Source organism: Telopea speciosissima, chromosome 11, assembly GCF_018873765.1.
Source record: "Telopea speciosissima isolate NSW1024214 ecotype Mountain lineage chromosome 11, Tspe_v1, whole genome shotgun sequence".
Taxonomy (NCBI): Eukaryota; Viridiplantae; Streptophyta; class Magnoliopsida; order Proteales; family Proteaceae; genus Telopea; species Telopea speciosissima.
The window spans coordinates 42,517,640-42,542,391 of record NC_057926.1 but is presented as its reverse complement, the minus strand read 5'-3'; the positions used below and the strand labels follow the sequence as shown (position 1 = coordinate 42,542,391).

At 40.2% G+C, this 24,752-nt stretch overlaps 1 protein-coding gene across 1 annotated transcript; it reads left to right on the top strand.

Annotated features, from left to right (window-relative positions):
• The first annotated feature begins 1,545 nt into the window (after positions 1-1,545).
• On the top strand, positions 1,546-5,185 carry LOC122645134 (probable LRR receptor-like serine/threonine-protein kinase At3g47570). Its single transcript, XM_043838477.1, has 2 exons — positions 1,546-4,225; positions 4,786-5,185. Exons 1-2 carry the CDS (start codon positions 1,546-1,548, stop codon positions 5,172-5,174), a joined length of 3,069 nt encoding a protein of 1,022 aa, XP_043694412.1. The 3' UTR covers positions 5,175-5,185.
• The last annotated feature ends 19,567 nt before the right edge of the window (positions 5,186-24,752 follow it).

Below are 24,752 nucleotides of genomic sequence, written 5' to 3'. Positions count from 1 at the left end.
TATTTTACATTGTATTATTTAACATCGTCCACTCAGGGGATGCAGTTGTACAATTTAGAAACACAGGGGATCGCCCTGTATGTAGTACAAACCTCAGGGGGTGATAGTGTCATTTTCCCTAAATTTTATTGTTGTGGCATAGGTTCTACCCCAGTCTACAGAGACTCTAGGAGTGACAGTCATGAAGTGTAAAGGATTTTTTACTGAAGCATACTGGTATTGGATTGGAGTAGGGGCATTGATCTGTTATGCTTTCCTGTTCAACATTATTTTCACTGTTGCTCTCTCTTATTTGATTCGTAAGTATAAGAGAGATAAGAGAGAGCAACTATACAAGGGGACGTATTTATCTATAGGATCCTTTTATTGAAGATGTTCATAGGAAAAAGATCAACAAATCAGATGTTAATTGATGACTTAAATCTTCATAATTTTGCAAAAGCAGCTTTACAAACACATAGATGCAAATTTTGGAATAGTGTTTGTTCCTCTGTTTGGCATTGGGCGCGTTTGAATGAATAGCCTTCTTTCCACTAAAAAAAAATCGGTAACTTGAAGAGTCTTTCTACAATAGATATCTCCAAAAATAGACTATCTGGAGAAATCCCTTACTCCATTGGTGATTGTAATAGTCTGGAATATCTTTATATAGGGGTAATTTTTTTGAAGGAACCATTCCTGAATCTGTAACTCTTTTGATACGCTTAAGTAGTAGTTTTAATTATTGCTTAAACTTGACGGGCGTGATTCAGTCTACGGTTACAGAAAAGTTTCTCCTCAGTTAATTTCCAACACTAGAAATACAGACTAGAACCACAGAATAATATGTACAGAGACGAAAGAAGAGAGTAAAGAATGGTATGTTAACAGTCATATCTTATCCGAATTTTTATTCTCCACGGTGCAGTGTTGCATGGTGCGGCGTTGCATAAACCATGTACATCATGTGGGATCCATTGTGCCACATGACCTATGCAGCACCGCACAATGCAGTGCGCACTGCATCGTGCAGTAACAGGAGGCAACAAAAGTCCATATCTATCCATTTTGTATAGAAGTGAAGCACCTCTAATGTCAAGTGATGTGTTGCATGAAGTGAAACACGTTTTCTAGTCTCCCGTGGAATTCATTGAGGGACTTTTGACTAATTAAACAACACTTTTTATCTAAATTCTTGTTTTGAGAGTTGTGCGGAATTCATTGAACTGACTAAATTAACAACAGTTTGTTTGGTTGGTCAAACACGTTGTCTTGTCCCAGTGGAATCTAACGATTCAGCTTGATCAGGCCGATTCTATTTGAAAACTAGAGATAAGATCAAGTTTATTCCGATTCTGACTCACCGTAACTAATGGTCTAATAAGTAATAATTAAGAGATCGATGAAAGACTTAGAGTACTTACTTTTAAGGTCAAGCTTCTTTGTTTCTTTCTTATCACTAATCCTTTAAATAATTGGATACTTCAATTCTCTCAAACACAATAACATATCTAGTAGCTAGTAGCTATCTTATTTACGTCTCAAACTTTGATTTTGATTTTGATGATGGCTGCACTTCTTCAGTTTTTTCTAGTGTTCAACATTCTCCTACTTCTCTTTGGGACCAGCTCTTTGATGATCGTAGTAGTAGGGAACAACGACACAGATCGATTTGCTTTGTTGGAGTTGAAGAATCAAATTGATGATCCTTATGGAGCACTAAGTTCTTGGAACGATTCCATCCATTTCTGCAACTGGATTGGGATCACATGTGGCAGTCGTCATCGACAACGGGTTATCGGCTTGGATTTACAAGGAAAGGGCTTGGGAGGTAACATATCTCCTTCCATAGGGAATCTCTCTTTTCTTCATTCCCTTGACATTGCAAACAATACCTTCCATGGCAAAATCCCTCATGAGATCGGTAATCTAATTCGACTACAGTTCATTGTTTTTCCTAACAACACCCTCGGAGGAGAACTTCCTACTAGCTTGGCCAATTGCACTCGACTAAAACTAATTGATTTCTCCCGTAACAATCTCATGGGGAAGATTCCGAGTGAACTATTTACGTCTTTGTCAAAGCTGGAGGAAATTTATATTTTTTATAATGGTTTAACAGGAGAAATACCATCTTCTTTTGGGAACATTTCCTCCATCCGAGTTATCTCTTTGAGTGCAAATGGACTGCAAGGGAGCATTCCAGAATCCTTTGGTCAGCTAACAAACTTATACTTTCTATCACTTGGTCTAAACAACCTATCTGGTATGTCCTCTCCCTCACTATTCAATCTCTCATCTCTTGAAAGTATTTTTCTCCCACAAAACCAACTGCATGGAAGCCTTCCACGAGATATAAGCCTTACTCTTCCAAATCTTCAAGAACTATCACTTGCAACGAACCTTTTCTCTGGTAGCATTCCGAGTTCCATCCCTAATATTTCAACACTCCGAGTACTTGATCTCGGTACAAACAATTTTGTTGGACCCATCCCTAAAAACCTAGGAAATCTTCATAACCTTCAATGGTTCAGTATTAGTGAAAATCAATGTGGACCAGGGGAAGCTGATGATTTAGATTTTGTAAATTCTTTGGTCAATTGTACAAATCTAAAGAGGTTACAATTACGCAAAAATGGTTTTAAGGGTCCCCTTCCCAATTTTAAAGCCAATCTCTCAACACAACTCTCAATACTTTTAATGGGAGAGAATGAAATATCTGGAACCATTCCTGTTGGGTTTGAGAATCTCATCAACTTGACCTCTTTGGGCTTGGAGAGTAACTTTCTCGAAGGTAAAATTCCGTCTATCGTAGGGAAGCTTCCGAAGCTTCAAAAATTATTCTTGGGTGAAAATAGACTTGCAGGACAGATACCTTCCTCTATAGGCAATCTCACGCTTTTGTATGAACTCCATTTAGAAGAAAACAACTTGAATGGAAGCATCCCTTCCAGCATTGGAAATTGTCGCGAGTTACAGTACGTAACCTTGTTTAACAATAATCTCCAAGGCCCGATACCTAAACAACTCTTCCTTAGTTCCTCCTTCTCAATATCTCTCGACTTATCCTATAATTCTCTGTCCGGTTCCCTACCCATTGAAATCGGTAACTTGAAGAGTCTTTCTACAATAGATATCTCCAAAAACAGATTGTCTGGAGAAATCCCCTACTCCTTGGGTGATTGTAATAGTTTGGAATATCTTTATATGGGGGGTAATTTCTTTGAAGGAACCATTCCTCAAATTCTAACTCTTTTGAAGGGGCTTCAAGATTTAGATCTCTCACTCAACAACTTATCAGGGAAAATCCCAAAAGATCTAGAAAAGCTTTCATTGCAGAGTTTGAATTTATCCTTTAATAATCTTGAAGGGGAGGTACCAACAAAAGGAATCTTCGGAAATGCAAGTGCAATTTTCGTGAATGGAAATTATAAGCTTTGTGGTGGAATTGTGGAGTTACATCTGCCTGCATGTACAGACCATGGATCTACGAAACGAGAAAAGCCCAATGCTCTTAGAATAGTTTTGGCGATAATCGGTGTGGTTCTTGGTTTTATTTTGATATCTTCCTTTCTTATTCTCTATTGGAGAAGAAGATCAAAAAGTAAACCTCCATCCACCCCATTAATCGGCGAACGTTTCTTAAAACTTTCTTACAAAGATCTCTTCCAAGCTACTGCAGGATTTTCTTCAGCTAATTTCATAGGTTCCGGTAGTTTTGGCTCTGTATACAAAGGTAGTATTGACCAAGATGAAACAATTATTGCAGTCAAGGTACTCAACCTTCAAATTCCAAGAGTCGACAAGAGTTTTATGGCTGAATGCAAAGCATTAAGAAACATTCGACATCGAAATCTTGTCAAGATTTTAACTTCTTGTTCAAGTATTGATTCAAAAGGAAAAGATTTCAAAGCCCTTGTTTATGAGTTCATGCCCAATGGGAGTCTAGATGATTGGTTGCACTTGCCGGTGGAGGCACATAATCATTCAAGAAATTTAAACTTTCTTCAAAGATTAAACATTGCAATTGATGTGGCTTCTGCTTTGGATTACCTTCATTATAATTGTCATGCGCCAATTGTTCATTGTAACTTGAAGTCAAGCAATGTTCTACTTGACATAGATATGATTGCACATGTCAGTGATTTTGGTTTGGCGAGGCTACTTTTGGAACCTAATGACAATTCATCCGAGACTCAAACTAGTACCATTGGGGTAAAAGGATCTATTGGCTATGCTGCTCCAGGTAACTAATAATCAATACAATTTTATTTTAAGTTATCAATCAATACATTAAATTTGTGTTCCATTTTTTCTTTCTACTCTAATCATAATCTTTATGTAGGCTATGAAACATGACCCAAATAATGGTTTAGAAAAATGGTCCAGATCTAAAGATCATGTTTATTAGGTTAATACTTCAATCCAACTAGTATTGGATATTCATTCTTGTTCTTAATAGTTGATTGAGTATATCAACACACTTTTCTATCTTAATTAGGATGGATCATGGTTTTATTCATGTTATTTTATTATCATGGTTTTTTATTCATGTTCATTTCAATTAGGAATTCATTATAGTACAAACACATTGGATCCTGGTATATCTAATTTGACCGAATTTAGATTGGATTCTTTTTAACATTATCAAAAGAATCATGGTTTTCAAATTGAAGAAATGACAATGTAACGTGCTAATTTTGATTAACGTGTTCACAGTTTTCATATCTCAGACCGTAATTTATGTTGTATAAAAAAAATGCAAATCTTTTATTGATACACTAACGTGAAGTTTCTAAATTTCAGAATATGGAATGGGTGGAAGGGCAACTATACAAGGGGACGTGTTTAGTTATGGGATCCTTTTATTGGAGATGTTCACAGGAAAAAGGCCAATAGATCAGATGTTTACGGATGACTTAAATCTCCATAATTTTGCAAAAGCAGCTTTACCCGTACACGTGATGCAAATTTTAGATCCAACATTCCTACCCAGGGAAGAACAAAGTGATGAAATTGAAGAGGTTGCTACCAATAGGATTGAAGGTCCTAGTCATAGGACAGATCAATTGCAAGATTGCTTAACGTCAATAATTGAAATTGCAGTCCAATGCTCCATGGAATCTCCAAGAGAACGTATGGGCATGAATGATGTCGTGAGGAGACTACATTTAATCAAAGGGAAATTTTCTTGAAGCAAGAATCTATCAATCAATCAGAGCAACTATGCCTAATTGGAAGGTGATTCTGAATTTATTATCTTTGTATTTATTGTATGGGAAGCAGTTTTCTGTACGGGAGTGTGGCCTACGCCAACACTCCCATGAGTCTATCTCTCTCCTCCTTAATACAAGGTGGCAAAAGTGTCTTTTCACATGGGGAGGAGAGAGATAGACTCATGGGAGTGCTGGCGTAGGCCACACTACTGGACAGAGATCTTTTTCCCTTATTGTATTGTCTTTGCCGCTTAATTAATGCTCATGAAAAACTGGGGGAAAGAAAGTTCTAGATCATGCAGAAGAAGTAGGTTGATCTAGGGTTAATCACACTATGGTTTTAAAAAAAAAAGGGAATTGATACTGATATGGATACCGATCAGGGTCGGGCAAGTCAAGGCCAATACCGTGACTTTCTCCTGTATGTTTATCTTCCTCCCTTTGCCCTCTCTATCAATCTCTCTGTTTCATCATCCCCATCCATCCATCGTCTTTCTGCCCCCTTTCTCTTTCTGATTGATTTAATCCTTTATAGAGATAATAAGTGACCTTTTTATTGCAGCAGAAGACAATACTCGGACATGAAGTCCAGTAATTACTGGTTCGGAGAAAGTAAGAATATTGGAATGAAATCTCCAAGCTTCAATTCGTGGAGCTGTACATGTTATGGCACCTACTCTCTGGCATGACAATTTGAAGTTCTTAATTGGACTCAGCATGGAAGACTTACTCCAGTTTTTTCTTTTCTGTTTTGAGAAGTATGTGGTTGAAGGATTATAGAAGAAATATGATTGTAGCAAAAATTGTTTAATTTTGGTAGGAACTTATCTTCTCACTCTCCTCCTCCCACAACCAAAGCTACCCAAGCATATGTGGGGGAGAGGGCCAGAGCTTCTATCAAATTGAGCTTCAATATAAAGGAAATCTGGTTTGTAAACCAGTAGGGGATTCTTTAATTTTGGTGTGTGTGTGTGTGTGTTTTTTAATTTATCAGATCATTCATATATGGGGTTAAATGGGTGAGTTGTGGGTAATCTGGGTTTTGAGATCATCGATCTCTTCAGCATGCCAGTTATGCTTCAAAAAGAATTCATTATCATTATTGAGATACGCGCAAGATGGCTAAGATAATATTATCCGTTATTTATCTGTTAGGAATGCAGGCAGCCTGAAAAGAAGAAATAAAAAGAGGCAAGAAGGCCTTTGAGGCAGTCATTACACAGGGTTATAGGCCTAAAGTAAGATACCCTAGATGCTACATCTTTTTTAGGAATCAAGTAGATAAGAGTATGATTAACGCACCTGAGAGAAGAGAAGAAATCCTAAACAAAATTACATAAATCTGAGCCCATAATGTCCTAGAACGTGTAATAAAAGTAGGTCTAGAAACCATCAGGTCCTACTCCGGCCAATAGAGAAAGTTGCATGTTTTAATTTCATCATGGTTAGGTATAGATGAAATGTTCAAAGCAATAGAGAAGGATCAATGAACCTATCAAAAAGATGCTCAACAAAATTAGGGTCCTTAGGGTCCAAAGGGCAGGAAGAAGTGAAAATGTTGGATAGGTGGTCAATAAAGACATGTGCAATTCTTCTTGGATCCTCAATTTTATGAAACTAATATGGGACGCTTACTAAGATTGGGTGGATCCTTTGTGTCGAAAATGGTTCAATACCATTCTGGCTAAAGAGGACTTTCTTTAATTGGATTAAATTTAGAGGCAATTACTATCACTACCCTACACTTAGCCTATATTTACTAAAATTATCTTATGTTAAACTTCTTTTCTGATACTACCCTACTTTTAAACTTTTACATCTCCTTCTACTTACCCTCATGTTTTTAAATACTCAAATCGCCCTTCCTTTTCACCTAGTAACCTGCTAGTCTATTTAACCTACCATTATCTTCTACTTTTTACTATTTTTGTCATTAAAATTGTAAAAAATTAAAGCACCCACCTGCATCATCTCTATCCCCTTTTTTACTTCATTTGCTTTTTTTTTTTTTTTTTTTCTTTCAATTTGTTATTTAATTAATTTTATTGAACATTTCATCGTCATCGTTCTTTTTCGAACAGATCATGGTTCTAAGTATCGGTATTGTATCGGCAATACGTACTAGTTGTACTAGTCACCAATACTAATACCGTGCCAATTCTGTATCGATAGCACGATACGGACAAGGGGTAAAATGGCCAGAAAACTCATTTTTAAGGAGATTTAGGGATAATCTTGCCCGATACAACCGATCCAGGCCGATACCATATCAATATCGTATTGGTTTTGCAGGTTATCGATACCCGTTCCAATTCTGTGCACAAAAACCATGGAACAGAAGGACCCTCTTCAAAGCACCCCACTTCTTCTCTCTCTTCCTTTTTTTATTCAATTTAATTTTTACTATTTTTTTCTACCAAACGACTAGTTCCTGGTTCGAATCCCGGGCAACCCATTATCATTTGGAAATTTTATTAAAAAAGAAATGCAATCTTTTTTTTTGTTTTTGTTTTTAGTAAACAAATCCAATCCTTATTCAATATTCCATTTTTCAACTCAACAATAATTTTTACTATTTTTAAAGAGAGTCGATATGTCCATGAATTTAGAACACGGTATCAGAACGGGTATCGCTAACCTACGAAGCCGATACAATACCGATACGGTATCGACCTATATCGGACAAAATTACCCCTGAATCTCCTTAAAAAATGAGTTCTCTGACCATCTTACCCCTTATCTGTACTATGCTACCGATACGGTATCGGTATCGGTCAATAGCAATATGATACCGATACTTAGAACCATGATCTCTTCGAAGAAGAATGATGAGGATGAAATGTTGAATAAAAAATTAATTAAATAGAAAAAAAAAACAAAAAAAAAAAAAACCAACTTGAGTAAAAAAATGGGAGAGAGAAGCGGGTGGGTGCTTTCGGTTTGTATTATTTTCATGACAAAAATAGTAAAAAGTAGAAGATGAATGATAGGTTAAATAGATTGGCAGGTTATTAGGTGAAAGGAAGGGCAATCTGGGTATTTAAAAATATGAGGGTAGAAGGAGATGTAAAAGTTTAAAAGCAGGATAGTATTAGAAAAAAATTTTAAGATAGGATAGTTTTAGTAAATATAGGCTAAGTGTAGGATAGTGATAGTAATTACCCCTTAAATTTATTGAAATACGTTGATTGGTCAATGACTCTTGTGTGACTTATAGAGTCAATTAAAAGAGCAATCGATTCCTAATCCACCGTATCAAACAAATCCTCTTTATTATGTTCCCACCACTCGTTTGGAAAATTCAAATCCAAGGAGGAAGTTATGGTGAAGGAAACACGCAATAGGTAATAAAGTGTTGACTCCCAAGGTCTAGCTTTTGGTGTAATATCACTGTTGTTGCTTAATTAGCAATATCCTTTAAATAATTAGTTATTTTTCTCTTAAAGACATTAAGAGAGTAGCTAGCAGCTAGTTGGCTGGGTGGCAACTGCAAGTTGCATTTACCAAAACAGAAAAAACCAATTGCACATTGCAAGATCTTTCCAAGGGAAGGTCATTGATTTTACCCATTTGGTCATTGAATGCACCTAATTTCTAATAAAACTGTTTTATAATATTGCACACCAATTAGAATGAACCATCAATTGTACTCATAAAAATGAGACATTTATAAAGAAAAAGCTCCACAAAAAATTATGATATGTTTGACCAAACTCTTTAAGGTTTAAACAAATCTAGACTTAAGGCCATTAATGTGTTCTGTTAAGAAATCGTTTAGTGGCCCCTTCGAGTGTCGTAACCTGCAAAGAACCTGGGTGACAAGGGAGAACCGGTGTGGTTCCGGTCTAGGACTCTCCGATGCTTAAGTTAGATCTCTTTGAGTAAACAGATGAATAGTTAAAATTCAAGATGGGTTGATGGGGTAGACTAGTTTTGCATTTATAGTGGAATGTGGCGGTGTGGAGAGTCCCAGTTGATGATGAGTAGTCTTGGTAGTAGATGGAGTTCCTAGGTCGTAGGATTCTTCTCTTAGTTGGTTGTCTCCCTACGGGAGATAGAGTCCCAATAGGGTGGCTGTTCCTGGTAGATAAACATTCATACGTGTTGGATAAGATCCTTGGTGCTTGAGTCCATTTGGGACTTTGTTGCTAGTAGGCGGTGCCTTGTGCCCATGAGATGATGTATATCTTGTTGTTGGCGGTGGTAGCTTGTGTGTAATACTTGGACTTGGTCCTTGATGATAGTAGCTCGTAGTACCTGGACTTGGTCCTTTCCCATTTGGAGACGTGAGTTGGCCGACCTTGTGATGGCCTCCCTGCTCGGGCCAGGACATGTGGCTGCTTACAATTGATCGGTGTGATTTTGGGTTTATCATTTGCCCCCCATTCTCTTGGATTGAACGGTCCAAGAGAACAGTCTTTTCATTTTTGCATCAATAAGGGGTTTGCAGTGAATAAATTCTTCTCGAAGGGTGTACCTACGAATCTTTTAGTGAAATGGGAGAGGTTGTTGGTTCAAACCCCTCCCATTGCACTTTTTTGCCTTTTCTTCCATTTTGCTCTTCGTTGTGGATATATCTTCTTTCGTCTCTCTTCATTCTTCACTTCACTTTTTCTCCTCTCTCTCTTGCTTTTTTACTTTTGCTTTCTCTCCTCTCTCTCTCTCTTACTTTGAGCTTTGCCACTATTCTTTTGTGCCCCCCAAATGTTTGTTCTTGTGTCACAATGAACAATGTAGCCTCTTTCTTGATTCCTTGCCTTGCCTTTCCCTAGTCTCTCCTTCTCTTGGCCATTAGCCTTTGCTTGGTAGCTTGCCTAGTCTTGCCCTTCCATCTCGATTATGCCTTTGTGCTTACACTCGTCGTGCCTCGGTCTCACGTGCCTATCTGCACTGGTTCGCACCCCTGGTTGGTCCGCACCCTTAGTTGATCCGTACCCCTTGGCTGGTCCACGCCCTTGGCTGGTTCGTGCCCTTGACTTGGTCCGCGTCCTTACTTGGTCCGCGCCTATCAAGCCTGCCCCTAACTGGATGGAAATTTTGAATGAAGGACAGGGACCTCTAATTAGTCACCCAAACACGTTGTAGAGCATCACTCCAGTAGTTCAACCCCTGAGGATGACCACTTACATACCTGTCAGAAGGTGGATTGTAGCCCCATGCAGTTGCACTGCCCACAGCTTAATGTACTGCATAAACCCCAGGTATTCTCTCTCCTATCCATAAATGTGGGGCCCACACCTAGAAAGATGTGTATTAAGTCCTGGGTGTGATGTTGGTGCAAGGCCTAAGCCCTGGGCCAAGCCCCTATGCAAGCACAGAGGAATTACAGCTTTGCTGTATTCTCTAGGTGATGCACTGGGCGATTGGACCAATCGCCTAGAGTGGCTAAATTGCATTTTTTGGACTCCAGATATGTGGGGACCACCCATACAGACCATGGACACCCTCTAGGGGTAGATGAAAATTTTAGGAACCATTACATATCCTTGGACCCCTATGGACCCCACCTGAGTTGCCAGAATGGCCTAGAATCAGTTTGAAAATGCATTCTGAAGGAGGAGGGCTGGCTGCCAAACAGGCCTTAAATAAGGCTGGCCTATAAATAGGCAGCCCCAGCCCAAAATAAGGTCCCTACACTGTTCAAATCGTGGAGGGAGAGAAAGAAGAGGAAAAAGAGAAGGAAAAGAGAGAGAAGGAGAAGAAGAGGAAAGGAAGCAGGGTATCACTGCCTAGCATCCAACCTCTATCCCTGCAGCCCAAAACATCTCAGGTATACTGACCACCATCCCCTCATGTTGCTGTTCTCTATTTTCCCTTTTGGATCTCTGCTCTGTGGAGGTAAAACTGGCCAAGGAAAGCCCAGAACACCTAGGGGCTGCCTTGTGCTGCCTCAAATCTGATATGCAAACCTGTTGCATGAAAGACCTGAGTATTTTGCATATGTTATACCTGCTATTTTGCATCTGAGACTGAGATTAGCCTCTGTGCCAGATTGCACTGCCCAGTTGCACCTAGAATAGGCAGTCTAGACATGGATTCATGCATGCATGTTGTTCCTTTCCTAGCTCTATGTTGGGACAGCTCCCTACCATGATTTTACACGTAAAACCATCCTTGCATGCAGCCCAAACCATGACCTTGAGCTGGAACACAGCTGGGCTGCTGTTCTCTGAGCTGTCTGGACAGCTCCTGGCTTCCAAATGGAGGAACCAAGCTATGATCCATGTGGACCATTGGATTCCACTCCAAATGGAGACCACAACAACTCCACATGCAAGAAGGATCGATCTTGGGCACTGCCCATGCAGAAAAATCCAAGAAAATGAGCCTGTTCACGCTTCAAACAAGCACTGCCCATTGGAGATCTTGGTCATGCAACTTGAAATCAGTACTCTTGAAACTTTTTTGTTATAAAGAAAGTAAGTGATGGACCAAACATAGAGGCGGTGTCGCTGGTCTCCAAGTGAGATCAAGAGATAAAATTGGAATCGTTGAAGAGGAGCCACAGCTGAGAGAGATAATCTCAGTTGGATGGTATGGAGAAGAGAAATTAGAAGCAGCGGCGTTGGAAGTGGTTGTCTTCATCAAGAAGAGAAGGAAGGAGAACAGAGAGAAGTGGGTAAAGGAGAGCGTGGAGAAGAGAAGAGGTTTTTGGTTCCCTGGAATTCTACATTCCTCATCCTCTTGGAGCTATGGGTTGGCCGGAATGGTAGTGATGAAAGCAACTACGACAACCAAGGAGAAGAAGAAGCCAGGAAAAAAAAAAAGAAAATCAAGAAGAAGCAGAGAGGGTTAGAGAGGAAAGAGGATTTGAAGAGGGCAATTGTCATTTTACATTGTATTATTTAACAGCTTTTGGTTAATAATATTAGAAGAGGGTAAAATTATCATTTTACATTGTATTATTTAACACCATCCAATCAGAGGGGGTGCGGCTATATAATTTAGAAACATAGGGGGTCGCTCTGTATTTAGAACAAACCTTAGGGGGTCGCAATGTAATTTTCCCTTTTTTTATTACTTCAAACTCCACTACCATTGGGCCTAATTTGGTATGATTTCTATTTTTGTTTGGTTTGCACCTTATTTTAGTGAAATATAAATAAAGTGGAATAGAAATTCTGAAATAGCGGAAGAGCTGTTTCAGAATTTTTATTTCATTTGATTTCACTCTTGCTCTTTAATGAGCACATGGTTAATTTGATGGGCAAAGTAATAACTTCATGTTAAAAATAAAACACCACCATTATTCTTCTCATAATGGTCTGACCACCACCACCACCCTTCACAAAGAAATATAGAGAATCTATTCTCAGAAATTGAACTACCAAATGACTTTTTTTTTTTTATTCTTGAAATATTTCATATTTATACAACCAAAATAGTTTCAATTTTTTGACCAAAATTCTATTGTTGACTATTTCCTTAAATCAATCTGAAATTGAAATAGAAATCTTATCAAATCTGGCCTTGGTCTAAAACTTGCTCTCTCGAGAAAACATACAGAGGAACCTCTCCTTTCTCAACTACCCCGCTAAAGTATAGCCTTCTTATCATTCCATCTCTAATTTTCTTAAATCCAACTTCTTTAACCCTATTCTCTTTCATTTCAACTTAGATTTCGATTGCAAAATCTTTATTTTGAGATAAAGGTTCAATGAGTCTCCTGTAAACTTAACTTGTGGTTACCTTATTGATATTTTGGAAGGAAATAAATTCTCTATTTTAGTTGTTGACAGTATTATTTTTATTATTATTTTGGTTTAATCTATTGATCCGACGATCCTAGTTCAGTAGTATAGGGTCATATATCAATCTTAAAATTACCCATTTTACGGATTGAGGAAAAATGATTTTTGGTAAATCCTAAGTTCTCTTCTTTGCCTAGAGACAGCCCACTAATCCTTGATCCGTCTCTCAATTTGTCCATCTAATAGTCCTCACTGATTGGGAAGGATATCATTTGATTAATTGAAGACAGTTAGGGGTCTCGCAGGAGATTTTCAACCTTGTGTTTATTATTTAGTTGTGGACTGTTACATATTTGACCGATATGTCAAAAGTTCCAAAGCTGATGGAACGCGTTAAATCAAGCCGTTTAACCTATCTCATACTAAGCTGGCCAAATCTAGCACCCATACACTAGATCGAGCCCCATTAGACACATAATATGGGCTTTAACTAGCCTTAAAATTTTGCACTGCTTGATTTCACTTCCATTGAACATTATATGCTCCCTGTGCTTTGTTGTGAAATTTAGTTTTCCCATGTCACCCTTTTTCTTCTACAACTCCCTTTCACAATTATTCTGCTTTTGTAGGTCTCAGGTACTTGTCCAAATGTCTAGTACAGAGGTTGGAATACAAACACATACGCTGTCTTCTTCAGAGCAAAACCAAGGATCATCCACAGCAAAATCTGGTTTGGAGTCTATGCCTCTACTGACTTGTATCCCGTCGTCCTACTTTGCTTCAATCCCTTGAAGAAAACCCATGGCTTTTGCCTCAACCTCACCTCCTGTCACACCATAAACAAATCTTGTAAAATTAAACACACAAATCATCCCTTTTCCCCTAATACAGGAGATGCTGATGACCCTTCAAATTAATGCCAGTTTATTTTGAAAAGTAGAGACAAAAAAATATATATCGCAAAGAAAAAGGAAACAAACAGTTTTGATTCAAAACAATATTTATCAACCAAGGTGGGAAAGACTGAAACCAACAAAATCGCTATAGAATGTAGGAATTTTTATCACCTGCGGTTCCCCTGCCGGTATGGTTCCCTAGTGCCTCTAATAAAAAAGGGGTGGACTCCACTTGAACAGAAACAATGAGATATTAAGGTCTACCAGACTACCACATCCTTAGTAGAGAGTAACAAACCCTCGGGCCAGGGGGAGAAATTAGTTTTTGACAAATTTGACCCTCTTTTTGTTTTTTCAATTGGCGTAAACACTAAAAGGGGAATTTTATTCAATCATCAAAACAAAGGGTCATCTCCCCCATCATTGGAAAAGGATAACAAATATGAGAGATGTGGGGGTACATATATGAAACCATCAAACCAAAGAGAGAAAAAAAAACAGAGAAGATATGATGCTGCATTTGCCCTTGTCTGAACGTCAACAAGAGAGTTTCTATTATGGGCTGACGTTCTCTGCGCAATAGTGCAGGCTGTCCCAAGACACATGGGCTGGCCATTCAGGAGGGTGGGGTGGTCATTTCATCCATCCTCATGTGTTTGGCCACAGCCCGCGCCCTCGGCACAGAGAACATTTGGCCTTTATTTATGAACAAAGTTGATTTAATGAGAACAAAAATCCTGCTCTTTATATTTCACCAAATCTAGATGCTTTTTACTAAGTTATTGTTGTCTATTTTAATAAGAATTCATTGTAGGGTATTAAACATGATCCAAATTATTAAGGCCCGAGAGGAGCATTACGTCAATGTGATATTGTCTTCCCTGGGCCGAGGTCTGTACGGTTTTATAATGTTGCTCTCTCGGTACCCAAACGATGTGGAACTATCTTTAGTCGCCCCCTCCTTATTTTTACCACAATATAGGCCCCCTCTCAAGGGAGCTTGTCATGTATGGCCGGGGGTTCCCACAGACGGCGCTACTATTAAGGTCTGAGAGGAGCATTGTGTCCATGTGATATTGTCCGCTTTGGACCGAGGTCCGCACAATTTTAAAACGCATCTATATGGAAGGGGTTGGTCCCTGCTTATAAGCCACAAGCTCTCTTGGTACCCAAATGATGTGAGACTATATATCTTTAGTCGGATGTGATAGAGATCACCCTCCTTGATGTAAATGTGTAACTGATTGTCACGTGTATGTGAAGTGGTTAGGGTGATTAGTTATAGCCAACTGTCCTTGATGTGACTGGTCATCTATATATACATGTAATGTCAGATTGAATAATATATGAAAATCATTCTTGTGTAATCACTACATGGTATCAGATTCAGTTTTGCTCATGCGAGCTTTCGTTTTTCGCTTTTCGTTTTGCTTTCTTGTTTCTTGGCTCTTGCTCATGTGAGCTACAATTTTGCTTCCTTGTTTCCAGTTCCTGGTTCTCCAACGCTTTTCACTCTTCTTTGCGGAAATGGTGTCGCCACCACGCTCTGGTTTTGATCCGTCGCCGCCACACTCTGGTTCTGCGACTTCTGGATCTACTGGTTCATCATTTGTCTCTCCAAATGTCTCTGCATAGCTTTCGCTGAAACTTGGGCCGTCAAATTACATGCTTTGGAGAGCACAATTCATTCCACTGCTCCGTGATTATGACCTCCTTGGTTTTGTTGATGGAACCTTCGTGCGTCCATCTGAACCAGGATCTGCAGCCTTATGGGATCGACAGGATCAACTGATCCTGTCTTGGATCATTTCTTCTCTTACTAAAACAGCGATATCTCATGTGGTCAGTGCCACCACTGCTCATGCTGCTTGGTGCACACTCTCTGATGTGTATGCTCCTTCTTCATGCACAAGAGTGCTTGATCTGAAAGATCGCCTCACTCGCATACAAAAAGGAGCTGATTTAGTGTCTGATTATTTGCTTACGATCCGATCCATTGCAGACACGCTTGCTGCAATCGATCATCCAGTTGTTGATGAAGATCTAGTGCTGGCCACTCTTCGTGGTCTAGGATCGGATTATAGAGACTTCGCAACGTCGGTGCGCCTACGGGCTGACTCAATCTCGTTTGATGAATTGACTGGCCTTCTTTTGAGCCACGAGTTGTTCTTACGCAGCACATCACCAGATGGCTCTGTGGCTATCTCCACCACCAATGTTGCTTCAGCTGGATCTATGCATCAGTCGTGCTATGGTCGTGGATCTCGTAGCTACACCTCTCGTGGTCCCCGCTCTCGAGGCCGTCGGGGATACTATCGTGATTCACGCGGGGGCCAATATCAGAATCAAAACTCTTATCGTTCCTCTGGTCAATATCAGAATCAGAATTCCTATTCACCACAACATCAAAATTATCGTGGCACTGGTTCGCTACAACCACCAACCACGTTTTTGCAAGGTTCTGCTTCTCCTACAGGCTATTCATATCCAGCTACAAGTAACTCAATTCAACCTACTGATTGTCAGACTTCTCCTTCTTTCATGAACCAAGCTCGAGACTGCTGCCAAATCTGTAACACTGGAGGTCATCTAGCCTCCCACTGTCCACAACGATTTAACCACGCTTTTCTTGGTACGGCTACACTCTCTCTTGTCCCAACTTCATCTTGGCTTTTTGATAGTGGTTCTAACAATCACTTAACTGCAGACCTGAGTAATCTTGCCATAAGTTCACCTTACAATGGCCCTGATTAGATAGTCATTGGAAATGGGCAAGGTTTGCCAATTTCTCACATTGGATCTGCTGATTTTCTTTCTCCTTCTTGCACGTTTCATGCTTCTAAAATACTATGTGTGCCTTCAGTTCACTGTAACCTGTTAAGTGTTCATCGTTTTGTCTCAGAGAACAATGTGTACATTGAATTTCACTTTGCTTATTTTGTTATTAAGGATTGTCAGACGGGAACGACCTTATACCAAGGCCTGAGTGAAAACGGCTTATACCCTATGCCCTCCAGTGTTTTTCAGCCCACTCACACTGTTGCTGCTTCTTCATCATCCACTGTTGCTCTCTCCAGTGTTCGCACTTCAGTCCACACTTGGCACCATCGTCTCGGCCATGCGTCCACACCAATTGTTCGCAGACTTCTCCATCAATTTCAGCTTCCCTTTTCAACCTCGGCTGATGTTCACAGTGATGCCTGTCGACAATCAAAAAGCCACCGTTTACCATTTCAGCCTTCTAATTCCATTAGAACAGTGCCTTTAGCTCTGATTCATTGCGATGTATGGGGCCCTGCCCCTGTTATCTCTCATGATAGTTTTCATTATTTTGTTTTGTTTGTTGACGACTATAGTCGGTATAGCTGGCTTTACCCTCTATCTCTTAAGTCTGATGTCCTTTCAATTTTCAAAGCATTTAAACTTCATGTGGAAAATTACTTTGGCACTACCATAAAGTCTCTACAGAGTGATGGGGGCGGTGAATTTTTGAAATTGGATCCTTTCCTTCGAGAGCATGGCATTTCTCACAGGTTATCATGTCCTCACACACAGGCGCAAAATGGCGCCATTGAGCGCAAGCACCGACATGTGGTTGAAACGGGGTTGGCTCTATTATTCCATGCTGGTTTGTCACCCAAGTTCTGGACTTGCAGCGGTTTATTTGATCAATCGCCAACCTTCCTCAGTTATACCCAATAACGACTATCCTCTACAACGCCTCTTTGGTGTACCATTGGATTACACGTTCTTGCGCACATTTGGGTGCCTCTGCTACCCATGGCTGAGACCTTATGCTCACCATAAGCTGGATCCACGCTCTACGTGTCACGCCCCCATCCCAACAAGGGATAAAATACATTATAAGGGGTGACTAGGACGACGCTTGTCATCCTACTAAGCTGCCAGGATCACTGACACAGTGTCCCAACGCACAGTCATAACTAATATTAAAACAATATAATATCAGAGTGCGGAAAGGGAAATATTACATTCCAAATGATCAGTAATTTTGCGGAAGCGTATAAAATCAATAATTACAAGATGATCAAAGCCTAGATGATAAATACTGTAGTTAATCCATTTTTCATTACCATCTAATAATGATCAACAAGGGTATAGCAGTAAATGTTTATACATGGGCCTACGCCCTAAAATAAACAAAAGGGGAACAAGTCCCTAGAATTCTCACGGCCCGTAGGCGCAATCGTCACAAGGACACCCGTTGCCATGTTCCTCTAACACAACTTTCGGCTCCTCCGTACCTGCATCATAATCTAAAAAAATTTGTGTACACGAGGGGGTTAGCTCTCCACTGAGCCAGTGAGGGGATGGGGATGCACAAACACACAATTCACATAGTCCAATGATGCATGCATATGTTAAGTAAATTTTCCACCTAACATCACAACTAAGTCAATGGCATATGCTACTGTGACAACTCGGGAGACACTGTGGGTCACTTAACTTATCGCCACAATGAAACCTCAATTGTCACGTGGGACCTACGCCGATCGAAGCCTCCAAGACCACTCAGTGGCAGACCCCTGATAACCAATACTACCATGACTGGCCTCTCCCACCTCCACAGAATCCGGTGTACTGATTACCCAACACCTAAACCCCTGTTGGTAAGGGTCGTAGCATAAGGGTGTAAAATCCTAGCCACAGCTACATGCAAGTCCTATCGTCCCAAGAGGTAATCCGGGCGCATCAACTTTTCATCTGGTTTAGTGCCCGGTTACCAGCACGGCACGGCACATACAGTTCAACATGACATTCAACATAATTTTTTCATAAATGTATATAGTGTTCGGGGTTCTGGCACCGGTACCCACCGGCACCGAGACCCATCAAGGTACAACATTACCAATCAACATCATAACATTCATATATAAAAATATGCAATATGCGCAAGCATGCTTAATAATTTATAATGATGACATAATATACAATGCAATAATAATATCAAGCCCAAACATCCAAACCCACTCACATATGTGTTATGCCCCGATGTTATGAGTTGTTGCCGAAATCAAGTAACACGTCACAAGATGAAAACTTTAACCCTAAATAAAGAGTGAAAATAGGGTTAATTAAGTAAAGGGACGGATCCCCAAAAGGTCTCCCATAAATCATTTAAGTATAAGGTTTCAGAAGTGAAGTGGTTGCAGGTGTGGTTTCATGCCCAAATTCTGTAACCACATGTAAATCCTAGGAAACCAGGGGCTCAGGACAGTTTCAGTCAAGGTCGGTTGCAGATGTGGTTTCAGAAAACTGAAACCGAGTGTAAATCCGAGCTTCACAGGGGCTCAGGACAATTTTAGTCAAGGTCGGATGCAGATGTGGTTTCAGAAAACTGAAACCGAGTGTAAATCCGACCTTCATAGGGGCCTTCTCGGAAAGGTAATTTCAGGGTGGTTTCTTGCAGGTCTGAAACCACATGTAAATCCTAGCTAACCAGGGGCTTAGGATAGTTTTAGTCAAGGTCGGTTGCAGGTGTGGTTTCAGAAAACTGAAATCGAGTGTAAAACCACATACCTGCAGAACCGAAAATTGAAGGGTTTCTCACTAGGGGTTCATTTTCCAAGGGGTTTAAAGGTAGGGAGGCTTCAAGAAAGCTTCCTCCTAGGTCCATTAGGGTTCTAAGACCTCATTAGGTCCATGTAATCCCATGGATTTAAGAGAAAACAAAGAGAACCTAAATTAGGACATAATATGTTAGAAACCTTAAATTTCTTAAATGGAAAGAGATTACTTAGGCTTAGGGCTTGTAATGGAGTGAAATAACTCCACCATAGTCTAGGTTTAGAGGTTCCATCGATTCCTTGGGTTCCAAGAGAACCCTAGGTCGAATTTCTCCCATTTCCCAAACCCCAAAACCCAAAATAGAAGAAAAGAGATGGGATTGAATGGCTTACCCACCCCAAGGTAGAAGGCTCCAAGAAGTGATCTTCAAACCTCCAACCAAGATTCTCCAACCTTCTTCCTCCTTTTCTCCTTCCTTCTTTCTTCTTTCTCCTTTCTCTCCTCTTTCTCTCTTCCACGATTTAGGCTAGATGGGAGAAGAAATGAAAATGAATCCTTCTCCCCCCCCTTTGTCTTATTTATAGAAAATGGGCCTTGGGTCCTTTAAGTTAAATGGGTCAATAGCTAAATGGGTTGACCCATTGGTTTTAAAAAAAAGAACCCACTTGGGGATGGGTCCAATTGGTTGGGTAAGAAATAGAATAAAACCCATTTTTTTGATCCCACATGTCAAATGGGTTAAGAGTTAAATGGGTGGATCCAAGATGGCTTAATGGGTTGACCCATGGTCTTATTTAGGGTAAAGGAATGGGTTAACCCATCTTTGGGTCAAATAGAGTCAAAGGGGCCCTCAAGTTGAATGGGCCTCTTAACTAAATGGGCCTGCCCACAGGTTTCAAATAGAAAAGAACCCACTTGGGGATGGGTCCATCCACCATGGGATTATAAGCCCATCACACGCTCCCTTAAATAAGTGGGACCCACAAATGGAATATTCCCAACTCAACTAAAATAGCCCGGGCGGTCCCAATCTTGACCCGCACTTCGAGGGCATCGAGAGAAAGGGTAAATAAATAAGCCAAGGGCTAAAACTTACTTCTCCATTGCCATGGTGTGTCAATGGTAAGCCCGTATCATGGTCAATAATTTATAACTGGGTTTGACCACCAGTGAGAACAGCTCACCAGCACGTGGCAGTGATAACCACACGTCACGGGGAAGAAATAATAATTAATTATGATCCGGTGTGCGGGTATAACACTACGCCTTGTATTTTTCTTGGGTATTCTCTCACTCACCATGGGTATAAGTGTTTAGACGCAGCCACTAATCGACTCTACATTTCCAGGCATGTGCATTTTGTGGAGTCAATATTTCCAACTATAAATGTGCCAGAGCATGCTCCACCAACTGATTATTCTACCTGGTTTTCTTGTGCTCCACCAATTGTTCTCCCATGCTCCACTAAGTCCCTTGATAATCCACCAAGCCCAGCTATACAAACACCTGATGTCTCTTCCCAACCTGCAATTCCACTTGGGCCATCACTTAGCAATACACATGGGCCATCACTTGGATCACCACATGGGCCATCACTTGTATCACCACATGGGTCACAAACTGACAATCTGTCTGGGCCAGCATATGAGCCATCTGGGCTTGTAACGCCTACAGTTGGAGCTATCATACCATGGCCAAGTCATCCCATGATTACTCGGGCCAAGTCCGGAGTGCTATGAGCACCACAACGGTTAAATTTAATGGCCACCAAGCATCCTTTGGATCCCCTTGATGAACCAACCTGTTATACACATGCCATGAAATTAGCCCCATAGCGTGCGGCTATGGAGGAGGAGTTCAATGCTCTTCTTCATAATGGCACGTGGTCATTAGTACCTGCTACTAGTCATATGAATGTTGTGGGCTGCAAGTGGGTATTTCGGCTGAAGCGCAAATCTGATGGGTCTGTGGAGAGCTATAAGGCTCGCTTAGTAGCCAAAGGTTTTCACTAGCTACCGAGCATCGACTATAAAGAGACTTTTAGCCTGGTGGTAAAATTTGCCACTATTCGGGTGGTACTCTCACTTGCTGTCACCAATGGCTGGACCCTTCGACAATTCGATGTTCAAAACGTGTTTTTGCATGGGACATTAGATGATACTGTCTATATGGTTCAGCCACCGGGCTTTGTAGATCCTATGCGGCCTGATTATGTGTGTCACTTGCATAAGTCCTTGTATGGACTTAAACAAGCACCACGGGCCTGGTATTCTCGACTTAGCACATTTCTCATTTCACAAGGCTTTTGTTCTTCCAAAACCGATATATCCCTCTTTGTTTATAACAAGAATGGTACGATTCTGTATTTCTTGGTGTATGTGGATGATTTGGTGGTAACTGGCAACTCAAATATTGCCATTAGTGCCCTTGTTAGTGCCTTGTCAACTGAATTTGCGTTAAAGGACTTGGGCCCATTGCAGTACTTTTTGGGCGTTGAGGTCCAACAGTCTGGATCTGGCTTGTTCTTGAGCCAACGCAAATATTCGTTGGACTTACTTCAGCGGGCTAAGATGGCAGATGCAAAGCCCATCTCATCTCCTATTGCTGCAGGCATCGTTCTCTCCAGTACAATGGGTTCACCTCTACCAGATGGGTCTGAGTATCGCCAGGTAGTTGGAGCTTTACAATATTTGACAATGACTCGTCCGGACATTAGTTATGCTGTAAACAAAGTGGCACAGTTTATGCATCAACCAACCGATGCCCACTGGTCCGCCGTTAAGCGAATTCTACATTATATAAAATTCATGCTTGGAGATGGTCTAATGCTTCGTTCTCACTCTCCTATGGTCCTCACGGCGTACTCCGACCCCGACTAGGCAGGGTGCCCTGATTACCGAAAGTCAACAACTGGCTATGGTATTTTTCTTGGGTGCAATTTGGTCTCTTGGTGCTCTCGCAAACAGCGCACAGTTTCGCGGTCCTCTACGGAGGCAGAGTATCGTGCGGTTGCTACAACGGCTACAGAGCTTGTTTGGTTACGCTCTCTACTAAACGAACTCAGGGTCTTTCTTTCCACGCCATCGACTATATGGTGTGATAATGTAGGGGCTACCTACTTCACAGCAAATCCAGTGTTTCACTCTCTTACCAAGCATATCGAGATTGATTTTCATTTCATTCGGGATATGGTGGCCTCACACCAGCTTCATGTTCGGTATATTTCCACAGTGGATCAAGTGGCTGATGTCTTCACCAAGAGACTGTCACGTCCGCGCTTCACCACGTTAAAATCAAAACTCACCGTTGTTCCACCATCGGTTCTTTTGAGGGGGCCTGATAGAGATCACCCTCCTTGATGTAAATGTGTAACTGATTGTCACGTGTATGTGAAGTGGTTAGAGTGATTAGTTATAGCCAGCTGTCCTTGATGTGACTGGTCATCTATATATACATGTAATGTCAGATTGAATAATATATGAAAATCATTCTTGTGTAATCACTACAGGATGCGGTAGATTCAAAGCTTTTAACTTAGTATTTGATGATGTATGGCCTCACTAATAGCACTCTTTGGTTGGATTTGTTTTATATAATTTGGATTTCTTGAAAAAAAAATTCCATTTTTTTTAAACTTGTTTTAAGAATCCAATCTGAAATCGAAATCCAACAAAAGAGAGCTCTCACCCTCTCATGTAATGGATTTACCTTCCCGTTTAGACATGATTGGCCGGGCCCAATTCTTCCCTTTTTTTCTTCCATTTTCTTGACAAACAGACATGGTCTATCGACAGATTTTCTTCATAAATGGGACTAGCTGTTTGGTAGGCCCGATTAATTAAATGATGCGGGGCCATAAATTGGTGGATACCAATTAAGCCCAATTCTTCCCCTTTTTGTCCTCCCATTTTCTTGACAAACGGACCTAGTCTAACGACAAATTTTCTTGATAAATGGGACTAGCAATTCGGTAGGCCCGATTAATTAAATTATGTGGGGTCGGATATTGGCGGGCCTTAAATTCATTTAGGTCTGAAGATGAAAGAAGTGTAGTGTGCGAATCAAGAGATTCTTGATCTCCTTCCATCACCAACTACTGATCCTTGGACATGGCAGCTTCTTTAGGGCCTGCTGTATATCAACTCTGTTGGTCAGGATTTGGACTTAAAGTTTAACAAGTTAGGGAATCTATTCTGTTATGCAATTGCTTCTAATCTGACCATAAAAGTCCTGAACTCTAATTCTTTTGTATTTTACTCTTGTTAGGTCCTTCTTTCATTTTCTTGACAAACGGACATAGTCTATTGACAGACTTTCTTGATAACTGGAATTAGGTGTTCGGTTTTGACCATTTTGTGTGTGCCACCGCAGATTGCCTGATTGGTCTGATGGTTGTAAAATACTTTGTCCAAACACAAATCCCCCTTTGCCCTTCTGCTTCACCTGCCATCATAGTCGTTTAATTTGTCAAATAGTTGCCGAACTGAAAACTCTATTATTTGGACAATCCCAAATTATGAATAATTTGACTTCCTCCTTGTGTTATTAATATGTTTTCTATTTTTCTTCTACCAATCTATCTGTGCCTTCTTATTATAGGTGTTTTTGTGTTTGAATCCCCAATGCCAAGGATTGAGGTATTGATTTCGGGGACAGTATTGATCTCAGCTGATATCGATCCATATTGGCCCAGATCAGTCAATTTTAACCCTGCTTTTCATTAAAAATGGGATTTTTTATGATTTTACCCTTGATCCGATATCGATTCCTGATCTTAGATTGACCAAGTATCGATAAGCCGATACTGATATGATTTGGCCGATCCAATACTGATACCTCATTCCATGCCTAGGGCAATGTATTTTTCTCAATGAACAAGTTGGAACATTGAGGTTTTATAGGTTGTTTCCATTTCCATGTTTTTTTCATGTCACTTGCATATTATTAAAAATGAATAAAATCTTGTTTAATTTCTCTATTTAGTTTAATTCATTGTTATTTACTTTGAAAATCTACCTCAATTGAGTTTGATTCACCCTCCAAATTCCTTCAAAAGGGAAAAGGGGAGAAAGGGGGAGTGGTTAACTTATCTTTATTCTTTTTTGTTATTATCGAACTTGGTCCTTATTAACTCAGATGTTTGTTATTCATAGTTCACTTTTAGCATTGGCCATGGCATGTAGGGTCATTGCATAGTTGATTGATCTTTTTATTTTTCGGTAAGATTGCAAAGTTGATTGATCAATTCAACACCCCATCTTGTTATTATTGATTGAGGGTGAAACATATTTGTGGATGAAGAACCTCTGATCTAGATAAATTTTTGCCACTTTCACATGAAGGACACCTTATTGTTTTTTTTTTTTTTTTTTTTTTTTTTTTGTTAAAGTGGGTGCTCTATTGAGTAATACACGATGCCCTTGCATAACTTCTTAAAGTAT